General features: G+C 40.3%; 1 protein-coding gene and 3 long non-coding RNA genes across 5 annotated transcripts; 3 read left to right on the forward strand and 1 right to left on the reverse strand.

The window, feature by feature from the left end:
• Positions 1-514: 514 nt before the first annotated feature.
• On the forward strand, positions 515-2,344 carry LOC116706842 (uncharacterized). The gene is made up of 4 exons (XR_004336328.1): positions 515-640; positions 1,529-1,610; positions 1,974-2,169; positions 2,284-2,344. It is a non-coding gene; the product is annotated as an uncharacterized LOC116706842 (long non-coding RNA).
• Positions 2,345-3,673: 1,329 nt separating this feature from the next.
• On the forward strand, positions 3,674-19,385 carry LOC116706833 (uncharacterized). The gene is made up of 3 exons (XR_004336319.1): positions 3,674-4,127; positions 15,523-15,528; positions 19,374-19,385. It is a non-coding gene; the product is annotated as an uncharacterized LOC116706833 (long non-coding RNA).
• On the reverse strand, positions 7,257-20,711 carry txlnba (taxilin beta a). Of its 2 annotated transcripts, none has more exons than XM_032543806.1 (11): positions 20,560-20,711; positions 16,455-16,665; positions 16,292-16,364; positions 15,571-15,656; positions 15,290-15,460; positions 14,484-14,678; positions 13,775-13,894; positions 12,078-12,152; positions 9,679-9,771; positions 9,348-9,443; positions 7,257-8,490 (listed from the first exon to the last, which is right to left on the reverse strand). In XM_032543806.1, exons 2-11 carry the CDS (start codon positions 16,653-16,655, stop codon positions 7,525-7,527), a joined length of 2,076 nt encoding a protein of 691 aa, XP_032399697.1. In that variant the 5' UTR covers positions 16,656-16,665; positions 20,560-20,711; the 3' UTR covers positions 7,257-7,524. The 2 variants fall into 2 exon arrangements, with proteins under 2 accessions (XP_032399697.1, XP_032399695.1); XM_032543804.1 differs by lacking the exon at positions 12,078-12,152 and adding an exon at positions 12,200-12,274.
• Positions 9,959-10,281, forward strand: LOC116706845 (uncharacterized). The gene is made up of 2 exons (XR_004336331.1): positions 9,959-10,130; positions 10,164-10,281. It is a non-coding gene; the product is annotated as an uncharacterized LOC116706845 (long non-coding RNA).
• Positions 20,712-21,185: the final 474 nt, after the last annotated feature.

Raw genomic sequence — 21,185 nt, forward strand, 5'->3', positions numbered from 1 at the left:
AAAACAACCCTGAATTGTTTTTAGGTCTGTAACATGTTGACATTTAGCTTGTCAGCGTGCTAATGTTTGCGTTAGGGATTGGGTCATGATTTTCAAATCTTAATTATTTTCAAAAATTATAAAAAGGGAAATAGTTTATGTGACTGGTCAAAAAAAAAGTCTTAAGACTTGATGATACAAGAATTTGCAAGAATAAATATTTCAAAAATAAAACTGTTAATTCTGGAGCAGAGCATGTCTTAGCTGAAAGATGTAAAATAAATGAATTATTTAAGGAGTAAATACAATGTGATTTTTTCTTTTTTTAACAACAGTGGTTCTGCTGATTACCACCCAGTAAGCACACATCTGCAAATGATCGCTTCATCTGCAATTGATCGCGGGTCATTTGAACGCATCATTAATTGAACGTCTGTACGTCATTGTGATGGAAATCTATACATCGCAGCAACGTGTTAAATATGTCTTTTAGATTTATTACAAGTTCCTCAGTTGAGCGTCTGTTAATGTGATGGACAGTAAATCTGAATTCTGCCCAGAAACATATTCGCGCCACAGTCGACAATGGAAGGAAAAAAGTTGCCAGTCTACGAAGGGTTAACTAGGAGGGAAGACTGCTTCGTTGCTGTTAAACTCCATGGTAAGCACTATTTCATCTTAACGTAGCTAACGTTAGCTAAAACAATATTTCGACGTTTTCGCATGTGGAAGTTGGTGTTCATCTGACAAACAAGATATTTTAGCTACTTGCTAAGTTAGCTACATCATGTCATGGTTTAAAGTAACCTTAAAGCCTTAGGCTAACATCGCACTAGCCGCCCCTTTCACGTTCATCAAAAAATGAACCTGAAACCGGTGATTTAACGGCACCGCTCTTTTTACACAGTTTAACATCAAAACGCTGAGTGAACATTACTAGCTAGTCGCCCACTATAAGGTCGAGGATGGCCTCATATCATATTTACACTGCTCTGTTAGATACATGGATATGTCAATGAAATACATTTTTTTATTAATATAGGCTATTTTTCAGATAGGTGCCTGTGCACCGTCAGAGTCTTCTGGGTTTAAATGGAATTACAGGTTGTTGTTACTGTCTCAGATTTTGATCAAACCTTGTATATATCAAGAATGTGTCCCAAAACCAAGGCCTGTCAAATATTTCTGTTCAAAGATTCAATACCAAGCAAAGTCTTTTTAGACAGTGATATATTTTGAAAATAAAACTTGTGTTTTTCTTCAATATCTGATCATTCTTCTATTACGAAACACAATTTTGGCTGATCATAGCATTTTGTCGTTTATGTGACAAAAACACTAAATAATAATATTGACTATGTTTTGGTATGTAATTTACGGTGGTCTAAGGTGCTGGAAAAAGCTTTAAAATGGACCCGGAAAATGCTTGAAAAGTGCTTGAATTTGACCTTGGAAATGGTGTACGGACCCCGAAACTGACCGTTGTTAATCAGAAATGACGACAGATTCAGCAACTGCACGGCTTATTTCTCCCTTAATGTGTTTTCAGAAACTATTTTCATAAAGTAAGAATGCGAGAGCAAGCCCCACTAGCGTGGAACGCTGGGAAGCGGGGCGATCCGTGAAAACAGGTATTTGGACACGTACCACTACTGCATGACAACCCCCAACCCCCCATTAAAATCCCAATGTTACGTCTTTACACATCAGTTTTTGTGGCGATTAAATGGGTTAATTAGTCTATATTCTGCACATTTCTGTATAGGAGGTTTCAGAGAGAAATGCAAAGACATCTCCAGCTTTAGGAGAGGAACGTAAAAACCCTCATCTTTATTGACAAAATGTGCACAATTCAGTATAGTATATAATATGGACAGGCATAAAAAGGTCAAACACATAAGAAAAGCATATTTTTGCGTGGAGGGGGACTTAAATATTTGTTGAGCTGTATGATGAAGTATTGATTTTACTTTGTGTCGGGTTTCTCTCCCCAGGTGTTGAGTTCGTTGTGGTCTGTGCTGGGCCTCCGTGTCCCTCCGTGATTCCGGCGCTGATTCGTCTTCAGGCCCAGAATCTGACCGGGAGCCGCAGCCAGGAGGCGCACGCCGAGGATGAGCCGGCGTACCGCCGGGGAAACTGCCGCCGGGCTGCCGGTGTCCTGGTACCGCCGCCTGGAGGACGTCCCCACAGGTACAGCTGATGGGACCTGCTTCCCACAGGATGTCTTTAACTCTGTTTCTTCATAAAAGAGAGTCAAACTTGGGTTAATTATCTTTAGTCAGTTCCTCTGTTTTCTTCTCTCAGGATTCAGCATCTTTGTCGCTCACGAGTTCTTTGACGTTTTGCCGGTCCAAAAATGTCAGGTATGTTTAAAAGTTGCTGTTTTTTTTTTTTTTAAATTAATGTTTATACAACATTATTGCTTCTTCTCAGAGTTTTTCAAAATTAACAAAATGCAATTCAAAGTGCTCTACAATGTAGTGGATTTAGAGACTAATGCACGCTGAGACAAGATATGGATATTCAAAAGAATGTTAAAACAATATCAATTGACTAAAGTTGACTCGATGCCATTGTAAAAGAGAGTCGCATCTCAATGATCACTCAGGCCCCATCTTGCACCCGGCGCGTGCAAAGCCTGACGCGAGTGTCTTTGCTATTTTAAGACAGTCCAGCGCCCACGTCGTTGAAATAGTAAATGCACCTGCGCCCATGGGCGGTGCCAATCCTCCCTTCATAATAGCAATGCGTCAAAAGGCTCGTTCGAGATGAGCCAGGTCTGCGCAGAATCGATCACCGGCGATCGGCGCCCGATGCATGCCGGTTAGATTTGTGTCCGACTTGATCCCGACTTGCTCTGACGTCATGCACACGTGGGCAACGGAAATCTCACGAGAGCAAGGCGGACGCAGTTCTGAGACGCAGGCGGCGCAGTTGCTTTTCACCGACTGCAAGAGCCAGGCGGACCCAGAGCATGCTGGGAAACGCCGGCTTCTCAGCTGATTTAAAATCTGATTGGTTTACAACATGATGACGTTTTATATAAACTTTTTATTGTTTTTGAATCGGAGGGATTTTAATTGCTATTTGTCTGATTTGAAGACTTATTCTGTCCAGAACACATGTTGTGAGGCTGATAGAGACGTTTATAGTCAGAGAGACTAGATCTGATCAGATCACGGATCATCTACAGTGTGTTGTTAATTAAAATCAGCAACAGATCTCATGTAGAGCACTTTAACAGCTACTCTGTCATAACTAAAACAACTGGAGACTGTGTACCAGCTGGTATGTGGGTCTGATTATATTTTGTTAAATCGGAATCGCACCACAGTGTTGTCATCACTTCCTGTCCAGCCTGAAGGAGCTGGAATCGGCTGGAAACTGTCCGACTTTACCGCAGCTTTCTGTCACCGCCCCCCGCTGCTGCCGCCTGCTCTCGTCCACTTTCCAGGCGAGGCGCAGTTCATCTCGAACGAGCCTAGTGGTACAAACGCGCCTGGCTATTAAAGGGAATGGGAGAGGACCTCTGATTGGCTTTTAAAGTGGCGGCTGTTGCTCAGTGGTAGAGCGGTTGCCTGCCAATTGGAAGGTTGGTGGTTTAATCCCTGTAAATTATTAACCAGAATATTCTCCAAGGGGATTATTGAGCTCAAACCAAAAACAAGTACAAAGATTTTAGGGTTTTTACACTTTAAAAAGAAGACATATTGCTCCATTTTATGTCTGTGCTTTTGTGTGAAATTCTCATAACTGAAATCTTATTTCCTCCTTCCAACATCTTGCCATAAAGCAAAATAGTGGAAGCAAAAATAATGCTGATTATATGAATGTCTAAAAAGTAACGCTGGCGATAATGTTGAATCAGTTGAATAACTGGAATGTAAAATGATATTTTTTTCCCCCCAAAGTAAAACCATTTAATATTCTCCACATGACACAAACGTTTCTTGGAAAAATATAAAATTTGTGAAATAAATTCTCAGGCTGGAGTCAGATCACTAACGAGACAATCTACAGATCCGTTTTCTCAGAAAGACAAAAGAAAGACAATAGCAGCTCGGTTCTCAGCTCGTCTTCGTCCCAACAAACGTTTCAGAGAATCTCTCGGAAAATAACGGAGTTTGTTTCTCTGCAAAAGTAAAAGAGTTTTATGAGTCCAGAGTCTTAAAATAATCCTGAAAGTTTGAAATGGAGCAGTGAAATCAAACCATTCAGTCACCACCTCTGAAACTAATGACGAATACTCAAAATGCTAAATGTCTCTAAGTACACAGTTAGCTACAGAAGCTAATCGGAGGATGCGTCCATGTGTTGACTCGTAGAGAAGTCAAGATTGAAAATCATTTATGTATGTTTTATTTGGTAAAATTTTAGGTAATTTATGTGCTTCGTCCAATATGTTTTTGGGTGTTTTTGTTTGCCAGACTGTCTCGTTTCCTGAATCTCTACGATGGAGGTGGCAAGTGCAAAGAAAAAATGACATATTAGTGAACGGCCAAAACTATCTCTGTCCAGACGATCACATGACTCCAACCCGCAGCATCTTAAAAGTTATTTTTTTAATCAACCAAGATAGTCATCTGCAGTCGTTTTAGTGGTCACCTTGCTATTTGACAGTTGACTTTACATCCCATGTGCTTATTTACTTGCCCCAGAGCCGTTGAATGACTGACTAGCCCTGTTTTTACATGCTAGTTAACGTAAAATTAGCTTGTGGTAGCAGGACTGCGGTTAGATGTTTGTAGTAGGCTATGCATTTCGTGACTACATATCCAAAAATCTATCTGCTCTTTCATGTACACATTCAGCCAGTTGGAACAGAACACCCCAGAATAGGCATGTTGAGTAAGCAGTATTTGATGGCTGCATTCGTACACTATGAAATACAATTCAATGTGGAAGTAATCCAAGTATTCAGAATACATTACTCAGATTAAGTAACGTCTAGTACTATATGTTACAAATTACATTTTTGGGCATGTATTCTGTAACGGAATACGTTTTTAAAGTATCCTTCCCAACACTGTATACGTGATGATTCTGGGATGTTTTCTGTGTTTTGTCACATTTACCTGCATTGATTTATTGTTAATAAATTAAATTTTTGCTATAAAAATTCATTTTAAGTCACTTTGGATCAGAACTTTGGATTAGCGTTAAAAACCATAGACATTGCTCTAAATTAATATTTGCCCAATTTAAAAAAGCAATTATAATTAAAAAATGCTCTTTGATCGTCTACATTTTGACTGATTTTAATGTCAAATGTTAACAAAGGTTAACATTTCATAAACATTTTAATGTCATTATAACCTACAAAAATAATACACCACCAAAATATTTATGTGTGTATGTATTTATGTATTTGTGTTTAACAGTTACATAATTAATATTTAGTCTACAGAAGGAATTTGACAGTGAAACTAATGACGCTACAGTGGTTATTGTTTCAGCCTCTTGTAGCTCGGTGATAAAGAAGAAAACTGGCTCATGAGCACGTTAAAGTATGTGAGAACGTTAAATGTGTGTCCAAAACTTTGAAAACATTTAAACATACCTTCAAAAACCTCATGTAATACAGATGTGATATGAGGAACACTGTCTCCATCTAGTGGTTGTTAGGTCATGCTGCAGTACCCTTCACCTGTGTAGGGAAACCGCACCCTCGGCTGGAGGTTGACTCGTTCTGCATCTTAAGAAACATATTTCAAAGCTTTTGATGGTACAGAAAGGTGGTGTTACACTTAAGTTTCATATGGAGTCTTAAAAGACGTTATGAAACCTGTGTCCTGTTAATGATGACTTAACCTGGTGCCCACGCTGTAATCTGCGAATTTAAGTGTGCACATATCACACATATCTTTGTGGGGACTGTGAAAAATGTTGATCCTACAGGTATTTGATCCCTTTAGTCTAATCATTTCTAATCACTTAATGTTCGCTTGCCTTTGCTCAATTCTGCAATAAAGTGTATAATTACTGCATTTAAAGTACAAGTAATATACATTGAATTTAGTTTTCTTTTAAGGTTGTAAATCATTAGGTAAAATGTATTTAACATCTTTAACCCTTGTGTTGTCTTTCCCTCAACATGAAAAAACACTTTTGTTGTCCCTATCTCAATGTTTTTGGTGCTTTTCAAAAAAAGTATTACGTTATTTGGGGGGGTTAACATTTTTATTTTTTCCCCTCAATGTCTTTGATGATTTTTTTTTCCGACATTTTAGCCGGTTTTGCCAAAGTTTTTGACGCTTACTTCCAGTGTTTTTTTTCATAGTTTTCGTCACTTTTTCCAATATTTTTTAAACTTTTTTCCCCCCAGTGTTTTGTCGCCTTGGTGACATTTTCAACCTCCCATATTTCTGATATAAAATTTTTTTGTAAATGGGTCAAATTTGACCCGAGGACAACACAAGGTTTAGGTCGCTCTAGCCACTGAAATGAACTTATCCTTGGGGCCTATTTTCCCTGGCCACTAAACACAATCCTAGCAACCATACCAAGTGCCCTGATCAATAAGAAGAGGGCTGTAGTTAACATGTGTGGCTGGGGTGGTATCTGGCTCTAGGGCTATTCAGTCAGGTGGCGTTTCAGAGTAAGCAGGGTAGGCGTTCGGACAGACAGCAGCCAGGCGAATCTCTTTGACACCAGCTTAAACAGTCCCCTGTAGTTCCTAAAAGGGCAAGACCCATGGGCCTAGAGGATCAGACCATTTTAGACTGAGAGCTGGTCCAGTACCTCCTGAACAGGGGTAAACCGGGATCTAACAGGACTAACCTGTTTTAGGACTTACAAGTGAGGACATTCTTAAAAGTGAGACTGTATTGTCCAGTCCAAACAAGGACTGCATCTTTTATTCATTTATTTGTTTTAAGATATGTTTGAGGCATATTAGCCTTTAGGACAGGACAGCTGTAGATAGGAAAGGGGGGGGGGGGGGGGGGGGGGAGAGAAGGGGGGGGGGCGAAGACATGCAGCAAAAGACCGCAGGTCTGACTCGAAACCCTGTATCAAGGTATGAGCCTCTGCATGTGGGTGCCTGCGCTGCCAGGTGAGCTAACCAATCGCCCAGGACTGCGTCTTTTGTTTCATGGTTAGGGACAACTAGTTAAACAAAATAAATACCAGACAAAAAACATTGTCAAAAAAAAACTTTATTTGAGTCACAGTGATTTTTAGTTTAAAAGAGATTGCATTCTGCATTCTGCTTTACATAAGGGAAAAAAAATAACTCTGTATGGCCCTTTTGATAACACTTTACACTTTAGACTTTGTTATTAATTTAGTTTGGCCTTTCATTCCATCGCCCATGTCAAACTAAACGTTGAATTAGACATTCAAACTGTTCAATCCAGTCGGTGGATTTGTCTGTCCACATCTGGTTACATTGAATCTTGGGGAAAATGACAGTGACACTTTCTGCCTGCACAGTTGGGACAAACAAAAGAAAGGTGCAAAGGCACAGTTAGATTTCATCTATGTGACAAACACACCTAGCCAAATTACACCACACACACACACACCTTTTGCACATCCTCAACTTTAGCTGGCATTTTTTCCGTTCTTCTTCTTCTTTTTCTTTGGTGTTTGCTTTTTGGAGGAGTCAGCATTGGAGGATGCAGTTGCTTTAGGTGTGTCTTTGGAGAGTGGAGCTGACTCTGACTTGGTTGGTGCTTCCTCTGGTACTTTCACTTGTTTAGCCTGGACCTTCTCGTCTTCCAATGGGACCACCGGGTTGAGCTCAGCGGCTTTGACCAAGATCTCAGCCTCTGCTCCTTCTGGGTTTGTTGGTGGATCAATCTTGACTTTCTCAGGCTCAGATGTTGGTGCTGGTTCAGCAGGTGGCTGCTGGATCGCCTCATCTGGTTTCACCTCTTTCTCCTCAACTTGAGTTTGAACCTTTACAGCTTCAGGTTTTGTGTCTGTTGGAATCATATCAGAAGTGTTCTCCACAGGTGTGGACAAGGCTGGCTTAGAAACCTCCTCAACTTTATCCGGCTGTGGGAGAACTGATTCTGCGGCCTCTGATTTGACATCTGCCACCTGCTGAGGGACTGAAACTGCCTCCTCTTTAACCTGAGCTTTGGTCTTGAACTGGGCAAATGCAGAAGACATCAAGTCTTCTTCAGTGTCTACATCATCATTGTCTTCTTCATCATTGTCGCACGGTTTGGCCAACAGGCTGGCTGCAATCTCCTGCAGCTTGGCCTGCTCCTCCTTTAGACGGGACATGCCCTCTGTTAGGACTGAGTCCTCCTTCTGTAGCTCCTGAAGCTCTTGGAGGTCCACAGGGGTCAGCATGGCAGATTTGTCAGGATTCTCTGGGTTGAGGAGTTCATCAACTTTAGAGCTGCCAAAGACCTTTGATGGGATGTTGGAGTTAGTCTGGCGGATTTCCTTGATCTTTTCATAGAGGATTGCCCTCTCGCTCTGTAGGGCATTACACAACCTCTCCAGCTTCTGAATCTTTAGGACGAACACGTCATACTCTTTCATCTTCATGGTTCTCTGGAACAAACGAAGGGATAAAGAAAATGGGACGCAAAGAATATATATAGGGAAAACAAGTTTAATAGCTCAGCTGCAAACAATCTGCAAGTTCTCAGATTGTGATGATTTTGTGGGATGCCTGGCTGGGTTCATGTAAGCAGACTGTCCTCCCCAAAAAAGGCTCCCATAAGTAATTTGTTCGAGCAGCGTATATCATATTATGGCCCTGACACACCAACCTGATTATGGGCAGTCAGTCTGGTGAGGTCGTGACTCAAGTCTGTCTGATGTGTTCCATGCCGTCGTCAGTCAGGGGGGGGCGGCGGCGGCCTTCATTTTGGCCGACCTGACATGCTTGGTCGGAAGGCGGCCACTTCCGGCAGTTGGACTCAAATGACCAATCTCATTGGTGGAGAGCTAACCCAGAAACGAGGAGCGGGATGATCGTGACTAGAGTCTCTCAAAATCTGACAAATCTTTTAAACTGACATTTGTCGATCTGAAATGAAGACCGATTCAGCAGCTGCACGGCCTATTTCTCCTTAAAATGTTTTCAGAAACACGTTTTGGTGAACTATTTCAGTTTAATATGAGATCATATTTTGAACAAGCCCTCATGACAGTCTGGCTTTGAATTTCCGGAGAAACCAGACCCACGTGACGTGTTCGCCCAATCAACAGGGGAGTCAGTCTCGGAGAGTCACTCAGTCTGACTTCCTTTTCTGCCGACGGTCAGCTGTCAGGTTGGTGTGTAAGGGCCTTTAGAGGGTAGAAATAAACAACCTACTATGTCATGGTATGGTTTGGAGGACTTCTTGCTATCAAGACTCAACAAACCCCCTAAAGGGCCAACAGTGGGAACATCATCAACATACCTCCTCCATCATCTCAGTCAGAGCCTTGTTGCAGTTCTCAAACCTGGTCCTCCACAGATTTGACTCTTTGTCCATTTTCTTCATCTTTTCTGACATCTAAAAAGGGGAACAGTTTAAAACCAAAGGGCTGCCGTGACATCTAAAAACAAAATCTGACTAATGTGAGCTGTAGGTACTATAAACATGGACACTTCTTATTGGTGGATTCCTCAAAATGTACAGTAAAGACAAACTGAGGACATTTAGGTCATCTGTTTGTCTTTACCATCTCTATAAGACTTCCAACATCCTCATTCCCACCAACCAGGTTGACACGGTAGTCACCACCTACTTTATCCATCTCTTTCTTGAAACGGACGTAGATTTCGTTGCTTTTTGCCAGCGTCGCCTGAAATTCATCAAACTTCTCACCGTAGAGTTTCAGCTGTGGCCAGAAGGAAAGACAAAAGAGTCAGACTTGAAGCACAGAAAGAACTTAACATAGTATTAAAATAAGGTTGGTTTCTGGCTAAACATCATCCCCTCCCGTGGATTTTAGTTTGCTGCTTTAGGTTTAACACTCTTGTTTTCTCAAGTTGTGTTTAATATGGAACAAACTATCCTACTATTACTTATTATAGCAACATACATCCCTGTCAAAGAGACAAAGGCATTGTTCCTAACAGACAGCACAGTAAAGGCACATAATGTATGTTTAAAGAACCAAAACCTAATTTCTCCTTTAAGCCCTTGGAAAGGTTGCTAATGACTACGTCTCTGAGTGATGAATTACAAATTGCATGAGTTGTTAATTATGAGCCGTGCAAGCTGCTGGAGGCCATTAATTATGAGCCGTACAAGCTGCTGGAGGTCGTTAATCATTCACACTTGCACGTTTTCGCATCAGGCATTAAACATAAGTGACCTAATATTCACTTCAAACTCAGAAGTTGTTTAATAAAAAGAGCTTTAATTAACAGGCTGAAATAATGATTGATGGTTTGTAAAGCAACATTCAGTCCTGATGACATGTTGGTTAGACCTTTTATCTACTCATTCAAAAACACTTAGGACCAGTTTATATTCTTTATGTAGATGGGAAGGTACTTAAAATAAAACTTTTATAAGCCTGCATGAGCAACTTGCGGGTCAATATCAAAGTCAGATTTCTGAATGCTAAAAATATTTACAGTTAAAAATGTAAAGCTGAAATGTTGTTTTTTTTTCTTTCAAATCTCAAGTCAAATGTTTTAAGGTGGTTAAGTCTCTCTTAAGTCAAGTCCTTGTTGGTCCTTGGTGTCTAATTTGAGTCCAAAATCCCCAAGTCTAGAGCTAACCTAATCCATTTATATTAACAATGTCCAGTGTCTGTACATCAAGAACATTTGGCTTAAAATAAAATATGAATTTGAGAATTTAACACTTAGTTTCTGTCCTTTTAGTTTTTGAACAGAGTGTCTTTTCTTGAAAGCTGTTCTCTGTGAAAGACACAATGCTGTTGGATCTTTTCAGATAATATTTACACAAACACAATTCCATTGACCTCTATTGTATTGAGGTGGATGCAAAAATCTCAGACAGGAATATCACAACCTAAAGAAATATAGTTACTTAATTTGTAAGTTAACCTTTAAACTTATATACTGTATATGGGCGTGTAAGGAGGAAAAGATCAGTTTTAAATCAAGACATATTGTAACTGTCAAATAACCTATTGCTTAATTGATAATTGGTATCAATCAATAACCATATCAGACCTTCGAGATAGTTCTCTAATACTGATTATTCCATCAATTAATCAAGTAATCGGATGAGAAATACTTTTTAATTGAAGAGCAATACAATAGAAGTTATTACTACATTACAATATAGTTAAGGTTAAATTTCAGAAAAATCTACATTTGTATTGCCTACATTGCTTACAATCTCATCTCTCAAAAAACTAACCATGAAGTGCATTTAAGTGTCATATTACATTGTTTTTAAAGAAAACATTTTCTGAAATGCAATACTAACCTCAAACTATAGCACACATTAAACATACATAAACGTTACCTTAAGCTGTGCAACTTAACCTTCAGAACTACTAAAGTTTCAACCTGTGACTGATCTGTATATAGGTATGTGTACATATTTGTTATACTCAACCTATTTTCATTCATATATTTGATTACAATGTCACAAAGCTCCACTGCAATTATGATAGTAGATTGTTGATCAGCTGTTTCTCCTTGAAGAGAGTGAGTCAGCTGAACAGTCAGCTGTAACAAGTCGGCTCTTTAGATCAGATTGTGGTCGCCGCCAACGTATTTTCTTGTCTTTGTTTTTGGTAGTTGTAGTGTAGTTTCATCGTCCATACGACGGATGATTAAGTTAGACTCAATGTTTTCTGTTCTGATGCATTGACGTTGTGCTATGATTGTGGTAAGCTAGGTTGATTTTGCAGTTGACACGCTGTACAAACTTTGGACCCTTCCTGTCATTTTCTCCAGCCTGTCTCTTCTCTTAGCCCCTCACTATTTACACTCTTTCTTCATTTTGTAATCTGCACCATCAGTTTTCATGGCATGTGAACCCATAATTCATCCTGTGTTGTATTTCATGACTTTATTAATCTAAGGTTCTGGCTACAGTGCTGTCTTTTTTTTAACCATGGTACCATTCATCTCATCCCAAAGACTTCCCCCCGGTGTGTGCTACCGACTACCTGTCCTCGTTGTCAGCATGTTAGTCTGGTCAGTGAATATTCACCTGTGCCTGCATCATTGTCCCCTGTTCTCTGAGTGTCTGAGTCTGCAGTTTCCACTCAGCAGCCTGAACCAGTAACTGGTTAGAAGAGAACAGACGGAGACACATTACAGACGTTTCTTTACCTTCTTCTTCATGGCCAGCTCCTGCTCCTTCATAGCGAAGCATTTCTTTGTTTTGTCAATAGCCTCCCTAAGCAACTAACAGAGACAATACAGTCAATCTGTGAATATATTTAACATGTGTACAAAATAATGGCAACACTTAATAATAACAATCATTCATAATTGGCAAATTATTAGTTAATTAAACTTTCAGGGCCCTATTTTAACGATCTATGCACCTGGCGTGAAGCACATGGCACAGGTGCGTTTAGGGTGTGTGCTCTGCTTGTATAATGGCGGAAAAATGGTTCAAAACGGTCGTACTTAGTGTCTTCATTAATTGTAGGTGTGTTTTTTGGCGTATCATGCCAATCAGATGTCCTCTCCCATTCCCTTTAAAAGCCAGGCGCGTTTGTACCTTGGCGCATTGCTATTTGCATCATAATATTTTTATTTGTAATCTTCTGCATGTTTGTGTGCTGCAGCACTTCCCTGTTTATCTAACAAGCATAGTGTGTGTCCCTGTGTGTGTAAGTAGACCAGTTTTTTGTTGGTCAGTGGCGCAATCATTTGCCCCAAAATAGCAATACGCCCAGAATGCACCTGAACACACCTCCCTATAAGATCAGCACGCCCATGGGCGCAAAGATGGGTGCAGGTGCATTTGCTGTTTAAACGACGTGGGTGCTGGACGGTCCTAAAAGAGCAAAGACACTTCCATGGGGCCTTGTGCCGCGCTGAGCCGGGTGCAAGATAGGGCCCTTTAACTATCAACTAAAGATTCAAATCTAAATGATCCATTTAAAATGTATTAGTGGTAGTTATTTTAAGTCAATTTTAAGTGTTGCCAAATAATTATGAATGTTAATAAACTTTAAAATCATGCCTCTAATTCTTAAAGATTCACAATTACTGACAAAGTTTACAGAAAAGCACATTCATGAAATACAATAAAGATGTATTTCAAATGATTAGGTGGCAGTAGCAAAATATACAAAAAATGATTTCATAAATCCAGTAACAAAAGCGAATACTTATGTAACTGTTTTTCTGCTTGGGTTGTAGATGTGTTAACATTAAAAGCATAAAATTCTGCAGAAATTTGTGTCTACAGATTCTGTATGGCCTCGTTAATAACGAATAAACCTAATAATAATAATAGTAATAATAATGTGAATGATTTGAAATAACTGCTACATTAAAGCAGTAATGACACACATGGTGTGCCTGTGTAACAACCGGTTATGGAAAGTTTTTGTAAAACTGATCAATGAAAAACTATAATAGTTTTAAAAAATCGTTAAAATACTCAAAGTGGATGATAACAGTGTGCATTTTAATGTATTGGAAATTGCCTCACACTGTAAACATTGTATGAAAGTTTTGATGAAAAAACACGTCTAAATAGGTTGAGGACATAATCTGAAATGTATAAACCAACAACGTACTAGTCCATCCCTTTCATAAAGTCTTTTATGTGCTTTTTAAAAATAAAACTTGGTACTTATTTTGCCATTTTTGCCAGAGCGTATGATCCAGCGCACCTTTAGTTATCAACAAACAGAACAACTGTGGGAGACGATAACATCCACTTACATATTCCTTCTCCCTCTTGTGTTTTTCCTCGGCTTCGGTCAGCAGAGCGTTGGCCTGTTTCAGTTTAGCTTCAGTCAGTTTTTGCTGCAGCTCGCGATGCTTGTTGATCTTCTCCAAACTCTGCAGGAAGAAGAAAAATCACGGCTTTGTGCTACTTTACCACCAGAAACCAGATAACTAGGGCATTCGGAGGGTGTGTGTGCCTTTCTTAGGAATATGGACAATAAGGGGGTTTCCAGAACAGAAGTTCTAGCCATTCAATCGTGGAAAAATGCAGTTCTGGCAGACATCTCCAAATGTAAAACGTCTTTAATACCAAATCCCAACATGGATCTTTCTATGGTGTTGTACAAGTGGTATTTTGGAGGGATTGTTTTTACCATTTTTATCAACTCGAGTGTTAAAAAAGCGTTAAATGTTACACCAAATCTGTTCAAGAAAGGACCTCAACCCGAAAAGTGCTGCGACAACTTAATTGTGAGCATGGAAATGGGCATCTTAAATTTCCATCATCATGTTCTCAGACCTTATGTTTTGACTTAATATCTGAATCAGGACTAGAACTGACACCAAGTGTAATCTTCAGGCACCCAGCTTGTGGCATGTGGCATCTTCTGCTGACGTCTTATCTGCCCCTAAACATCCCCTCTAAAAAAAGGCGGTGGGTGTCTTCTTACGATCTATAAAGAATTGACAGTTGACCCCTCACCTCCTCCCTCATCTCGCACTGGCTCATGAGACTCTCTAGTTTGTCGGTCAGGCTGCTGTTTTCATGGCACAGTTTGTCGTTTCGGGAGCTGTGCTGCTCGATCTGCGCCTGGATTTCTGTCAGCGTCCTTTGGAAGTGATCGGTGATCTCCGTCCTCTTCTCCTCATCCTCCCTGCTGCGCTGAAGGTTCTCCTCCTGGAGGGAGGAGAGAAATAGAGAGATATAGGGAGACTTAATATTTTTGAGCTGAACATAATATTCAGGTTATCTGTCCTAAGATAAATTAGCATATTCTGTACTGGACAACCTCAATTTGAACATCTCAACATTTAAACTAGACATGGCTTTTTAAGGAACCAGCCTAAGTTATTAATATGACACATTTAGGATACCTTCAAAGGGTTTTATATTTGCAGAAATCTTTTTCCCTAGGTCAAATGTTTTCCATAGTCCAAGTCCATATGGTGAAATCTCCTCCAGCTTACTGATGGTATACATCTTGAAACCTACGCCCTCAAATTTGTGGGCAAGACAGTTTTCTTGACGTTAGACACTGATATCTTCACAGTGGCTAAACTGATTCAACCAATAACCTTAAATACATATATACATATCCTTTGCAATTTGTTGCCAGTAATGTTTTGGAGCAACAGAGGGCAGTGCAGGCATTTAAGCAGCATTGAAATGAGACACCAAAATCTGCTTTGCCATTGGTCTGGTAGATACCGGGGGTTTAGGAAGCCCTGTGTTTTTGTACCCAACCCTACTGCTTTTACACATTCTAGGTGTCAGCTGCTCCCACATACCCTCAGCACAGCGTAGTGTCCCTGCAGTTCTTTGCACAGAGTCTCCAGTTTGCAGCGAGCGGTGATGTTGCTGCGACTCTCCTCCTGCAGCTGCTGCCGCTCGTCCAGCAGGACAGACAGCCGCTGCTGCAACACATACATCTTCTTCTCATCACTCCGCCGCAGGGCTGCCTGCACACACAACAATAAGAGGTCTGAAGAGTTGGTGTATAGAGAAGAAAGAGATCTTATAGAAAGTTGTGGTGATAAGTCTCCACATATGGAAATAAAACCCTTCTCACCACTTCGGCGTACTTCCTGACCACATCTTCCAGTTTCTGCTCTGGAGAAGAGAGCTTGTTCAGACTCTTCAAGATGAGACAGACCTCTGTACAGAGACAAAGACAAACACAAGGCATGACTTTTCTTAAGACGGTAAAGTAGCGTCTGATTTTATCCCCAAACTGTGACCGTTTCACAACGACACGTTAAAGCCGTTACGTTCTCTGAGGAGGTGGGTCCTATGTCCTGCCCCCTCTAGGTGGTATGCATGTGCAGCCCTTGGTATCAGTGGTATCAAAAGGTTTTACAAATAGGTTTTAAACGGTTTTGAAGAGCCCTGAAAAACGTCTCTCACTGCCAGGCCGTCCTCCACAATGCTGCGGAGGTAGGTCTGGCAGGTCCACATAGAATTTTGTGATAGGAGAAAAATACACGCTCTGGCTTATTGGCATTTCTTTAAAGTTATCACAATCATCTTAGGTGGTGCCAAGTGCCGGACGGAGACATGGTACTGTTGCAAAAAAGCCTCGGAAAGATGTTTTGGTGGAACATGTGTACGTTCAAAAGTAGTTTGTCGTGCAACAGAGGACTCAGATTGTCCTCAGAAATGGGAAGTGGCTGTCAGGTTAGAACACCATCATAAAGACAGAGAAAGGTGACGGACATCCGGTGTAATTTGAACAATCCCAGAAATGAAACGTTGTGGATATAGACTTTTCTTACACTGTCGTGCTGCCTCACCTGTCTCAATGGCAACTGGGACGTCATCTTTTGGCTCCTTCTTCATCTTTTCCACCTCCGCCTCCATCAGACTCTGATACATTTAAAACAATACAGAAAACTTTAGTTTAAGATGCAAATCAACAGAAGCTATATAGTTGTTTTCCAATGCCGCCTTACTCACCTGTGTGTCCAGGAGGTCGGCTGCAGAGCCGTGGGTGCTGAGGATGTCCTGCAGCCGGCTCGTGAACTCCTCCATGGGGTCCGAGTGTTCGGAGGAGCTGCAGGCCGCAGGTGGCGCTGTCGCCTCACTTTTGGAGATTTTAGCGTTCACGTCAGGCTGCAAGGCTGCCAAAACGTCAGCTGCTTTCACCGACGTCTCCATGCCCGGGGTTCTGGGGTCAAAGGGAGAGAATCAAATGTTAAAATAGCCGGCAACTATTTTGAATATCAATTCATCGGTTTGAGTCATTTCTTTTATGCAGAAAAAAGTTAAAAAAAGTCTCTGATTGCAGCTTATACACCGCAGTGGAGGAATTAGTGATTTATAAACTGAAAGTTTGATGTTTTTATTTAATTTTCTTTTAGAAACTTTCACTTAAGTGTTGTCCATGTAGGAGACCAACCCAGTCTCCCGCCAGTTCGTGAAATGGCCACGTTATATTGATTTATTGATTTGTGTACATGTCACGATTTTCAAACTTGAACGTTTCAAGAACTGCCATGACACTGGGCTGCTCTGGGGGACGCAACAAGGGGGAAATGACACGCCACACGCCGGTTATGGTTAGGAAGAAAAGAACGAGGAAAGGAACAGCAACACGCGGGACACGATCCCCGATGATAGTCCTGTGTTGTTTGACACATCCACCCCCCCGACCAACCTCCCTGCACGGATTTTGGGTCGTTCAATACTTCTCGCTACCAGTATCTTTCTTTGATCATGAAATAGGCTTCCCATTGAAATACAGTACTTCAAAATTTGTAAACAACGCACAAACATAACATTAACGTGACCTGTACACAAATCAATAGAATAAATAACGGGACCATTTCACCAACTGCCATGCGACTGGGCTAAGGAGACACAAGAGTTTTATGGATGCAAAATATTGCCCAAATGTCCTTTCTTTGCAATTTTAAAGAATGCTATTGAAGCTGTTGTTGTTTGACACTGCAACGATTTTTTTATTTCAAGTTTCTTCTTTCCTCTGTGACAGTAAACTGAATATCTTTGAGTTGTGGAACAAAACAAGACATTTGGGGAAGTCATCTTGGGCTTTTTGCGAAACATTGATCCACAATTTTCACAATTTTCTGACATTTTAGAGACCAAACAACACTATTGATTTAAAACAGAGCTACAGAGCCACACAGATACTTTCTAGCATTCAGTGACACATGTCTTTACATAACAAGTAAACTAATTCTGTGTTATCTCGTGTAACAAATATCTCTCAGCTAAATCCACATATTGATCTCTTAACTCAAACTGTGGGTATGATGTGACAGATCCCAGCGGTCCTTCAGCATGTCTGTCAGGTTATTAATGGAACGTGGATTTATATTTAGGAAGATAATAAGCCTCTAAACTCCTGCGGCGCCTCTCGCCTCCCAACAGCTGCTCTGATATGATGCACACAGATGTACAGTTGTGCTCATAAGTTTAGGAACCCATGCTAAAGTTGACTAAAAAAAGGAATAACAAAAACACCTTTTGGAAATGGATGTTAATGCCTTAATTAAACAAATTAGGAAACAGCCAACCTTTAAGGACACTATAGAGTTTGTAAACTTATTCCCCCTTTATTTTAAGGAAGAACATTTATTTATTGACGATTTATTATTTTATTCACAAAGAACATAGGTGGCCTTAAAGGTTTTTTAAGAGTTTTCCTAATTTTTTTAATTAAGGCAATAAAATCAATTTTCAAAATTAGATTTTTTTCCCCATTTTTTTTCAAATTTAGCATGGCTTCCTAAACTTATGAGCATCACTGTATACACTCTTTGATGTTCAAACAAAGCTACTGTGAGTTTATTAAGCTTATGACCAAGGTTCAATCCTTCTATTTAACATGGACATGCTTCCTTAGGCCACATCACACAAAACAATAAAAACTAACTAACTAATAAACTGTCGTAGTTCTGCACACAAGCAACTACAGTTCCATAGATTCTCTCCTCAAGGAAATGATTGGATGTTCCTGAACTTTCTGCTCGTAAATACTGTCTCTGAAAATCTAAAACCAAATCAGAAATCTTGCACTCAGGGTCAGCCATGACACAATCTGGTAATGTCACCATCATACCATAACAACAACACATTCTTTAAGATGACCACTTTCTGTGGGTGAAATTACATAATGTATCCATCTCTTTCTCATGCACAGCCAGATCAAAGTATCAAAACCACCTGTTAAAAGGCTCCAGAGTACAGAAAATGGCATCTGGCAAAAATCTCTTTTAAAAATGTTCTCCACGTTAGGATTGGGCCACCCACTTCTTCGATGCTTCTTACTCTTCCTACCATGGACTAGGACATTTAATCTTGTTTTTAAGTGTGTGTGTGTGTGTGTGTGTTGCCAGTGTTTATCCTCACGGCTCTGTCACAACATGGCTGCCACCGTTATTGTATCTGCAAAGTTAAAATTAGCCATTTAAGCCAACCAGCCCCCACTCTGTGTGTCTCTCTCTCTCACACACACACACACACACACACACACTCCAGATCACACCTGTTGTAGCCTCTTCTATTCTGAGAGCACCCATATATGGTCACACTGCCAAGCACACACGCACAAACACACACAATGTGTATACACACAGATTCCATATGAAGTATGTGAATTTGTGTGTTGTGTAACTCCACTCTCTTTTCCTGCTTCATGTTAACTACCCCTCTCAAAAACAATCCTGCTGTAATGACCCTCTAAAGCTAAGTTGGCCCCTCCCCCTGAATTTCAACCTGTCAACCAGATTGAAAGAAACAACTTAAAGATATTTAGTTGAGTGTCACAGAAGAGTAAAGAAAATATTCACATTTAACAAGCTGCTGCAATCAGAAGTTTTTACTTTCTTTAATAATAAAATAGCAAAACAGACAACAATAATCAAAAATTCCTGCATCACTCAAACAAAAAAACTGTCACTGTATGTGAAATAAAAGCAAGTTTTTAAAACAGAATGACACAACAAAAAGAGTCACAAAGGCTGTCTCCTTCCATCAGTAGGCTGCTAATGAGCATTGACCACTGACTGCCGTAGTACCCACTTACGATGGCTAGTATTGTCCCAGAATGAACACTTCAACATGATTTTCCAGCCCGCTTTCCTGTAAGCAAAAATCTTACAAAAATCTTTAGCTGTTAGCTTCCCGGTGGAGGCTAAAAGCAGACTGCTACAACTACAACCGGAAGCGTGGGACAGATCGTGCAGTGCCATAAATCCACATAAAACAGGATTATCATCAGATGATGATCCTGTTCGACTGATCGTGCAGGCAACACAGATCGGGTATCGACTTATGGTCCCACGTTCCACACTCAACTTTTTGACAGTTTTTAGGGGGTCATCCGGGTACTTTCAGTGCACTGACTGCGTTATCTACACTATATACTTAAAACTAAGTGTCTGAAGTGGGCAAGTAGGCGGTTTGAGACACAGCCAAAAATCTTGAAGTGACAAAGTATACAGACTGAACCTCAAGGATATAATATAATATAATAGAATAACAACGACAAAGGCACCTGACCAAGCGTCCGTATTTTACGAGAAGGGAGTGAGAATGTGTTGCCTCTCATCTTCCTGCTACAATCAAACAGTATACAGTATCATCAAACATTAGCAAAATATAGACTTTAAATACACTGAATGTATAGGTATTAACATTCTTACTTTAACATTACAGTGCGACTGAATGTTTTGAAACACTGAAGTGTGAACAGATTATTTCACCATGACCTGACAGAAATGTGACAGAGCAACTTCTGTGCCTCGGCAGCCATTACGGAGCCCTCCATGTGTTAGTTAGCTACATTACAGTAATGTTATTCAGTAAACCAGATTAGTAGATCGGCGCAAGTGCCACTCAACCACCCAGCAGCTCATTTAAAAGCCTATACTGAATAAAAACTCATTTCTTTTTCTCCAAAGAAATGTACTTGAAGAATTGAAAAGTAACAAACTGAGACACTTCTGATGCTGAATTTCAGCAACAACACAACAAAAAGACACTTGACTGAAAGTAAAGAGGTTTCTAAAGAGGTAGAGAAAGAAAAGAGCCTCACCAGGATCAGCGGAGTGAAGGAGAGGAGGTGAAAGAGAGACGGAGAGAGGCAGAGGACGGACAGAGGAGGGTCCTGATGACGGAAACGACGACAGCTGACCCCCCCAAAATAACCTGAGAAGCTCGACTTGGTGTGTGTGTGTGTGTGTGTGTTCTGTATTACAAACCATGACAGTAGCCAGCTTATTTTTTTACACTTTGCACTAACCTTCATCCTGGACTATTACATTTGTACATTTGTATTACATTTGTCACATTATATTTGCAGATTCTGCACTGCAGACCATTCAGCCTTTTTTAGTTTTATTTTTGTACTGATATATTTGTTTTCTGTATTTATTGTGCATTTCATATTACTGTTTGTTTATCTTTGCAAAATTCACAGAGGCAAACAACGTAATACATTTTGTATTATTTATTCTGCTTCTGATTAATGTAGTCTCACTCTAGTAATCTAGTTATTACTCATGGTAATGTTCTGTTGGTGACAAGTTGGGGGCAGCAGTGAGCCGTAGGTCTGAAACTAAGGTGTGTGCGTGTGTGTGCGTGTGTGTGCGTGTGTTTGTGTATGTGAGAGAGAGAGAGAGAGAATGAGAGCAAAAAAGAAAGTGTTTGTCTCTCTCTGAT

This window comes from Etheostoma spectabile, chromosome 18 (assembly GCF_008692095.1).
Source record: "Etheostoma spectabile isolate EspeVRDwgs_2016 chromosome 18, UIUC_Espe_1.0, whole genome shotgun sequence".
Classification (NCBI taxonomy): domain Eukaryota; kingdom Metazoa; phylum Chordata; class Actinopteri; order Perciformes; family Percidae; genus Etheostoma; species Etheostoma spectabile.

Bases quoted from the DNA above. Each gene is read 5' to 3' on its own strand.
- txlnba (XM_032543806.1), bottom strand. From the start codon at position 16,655: ATGGAGACGTCGGTGAAAGCAGCTGACGTTTTGGCAGCCTTGCAGCCT. The intron at 9,444-9,678 runs GTAGGTGGTGAC...TCCCCTTTTTAG, and splicing joins TCAAGAAAGAGATGGATAAA to ATGTCAGAAAAGATGAAGAA. The intron at 8,491-9,347 runs GTATGTTGATGA...CGTTTGTTCCAG, and splicing joins TGACTGAGATGATGGAGGAG to AGAACCATGAAGATGAAAGA.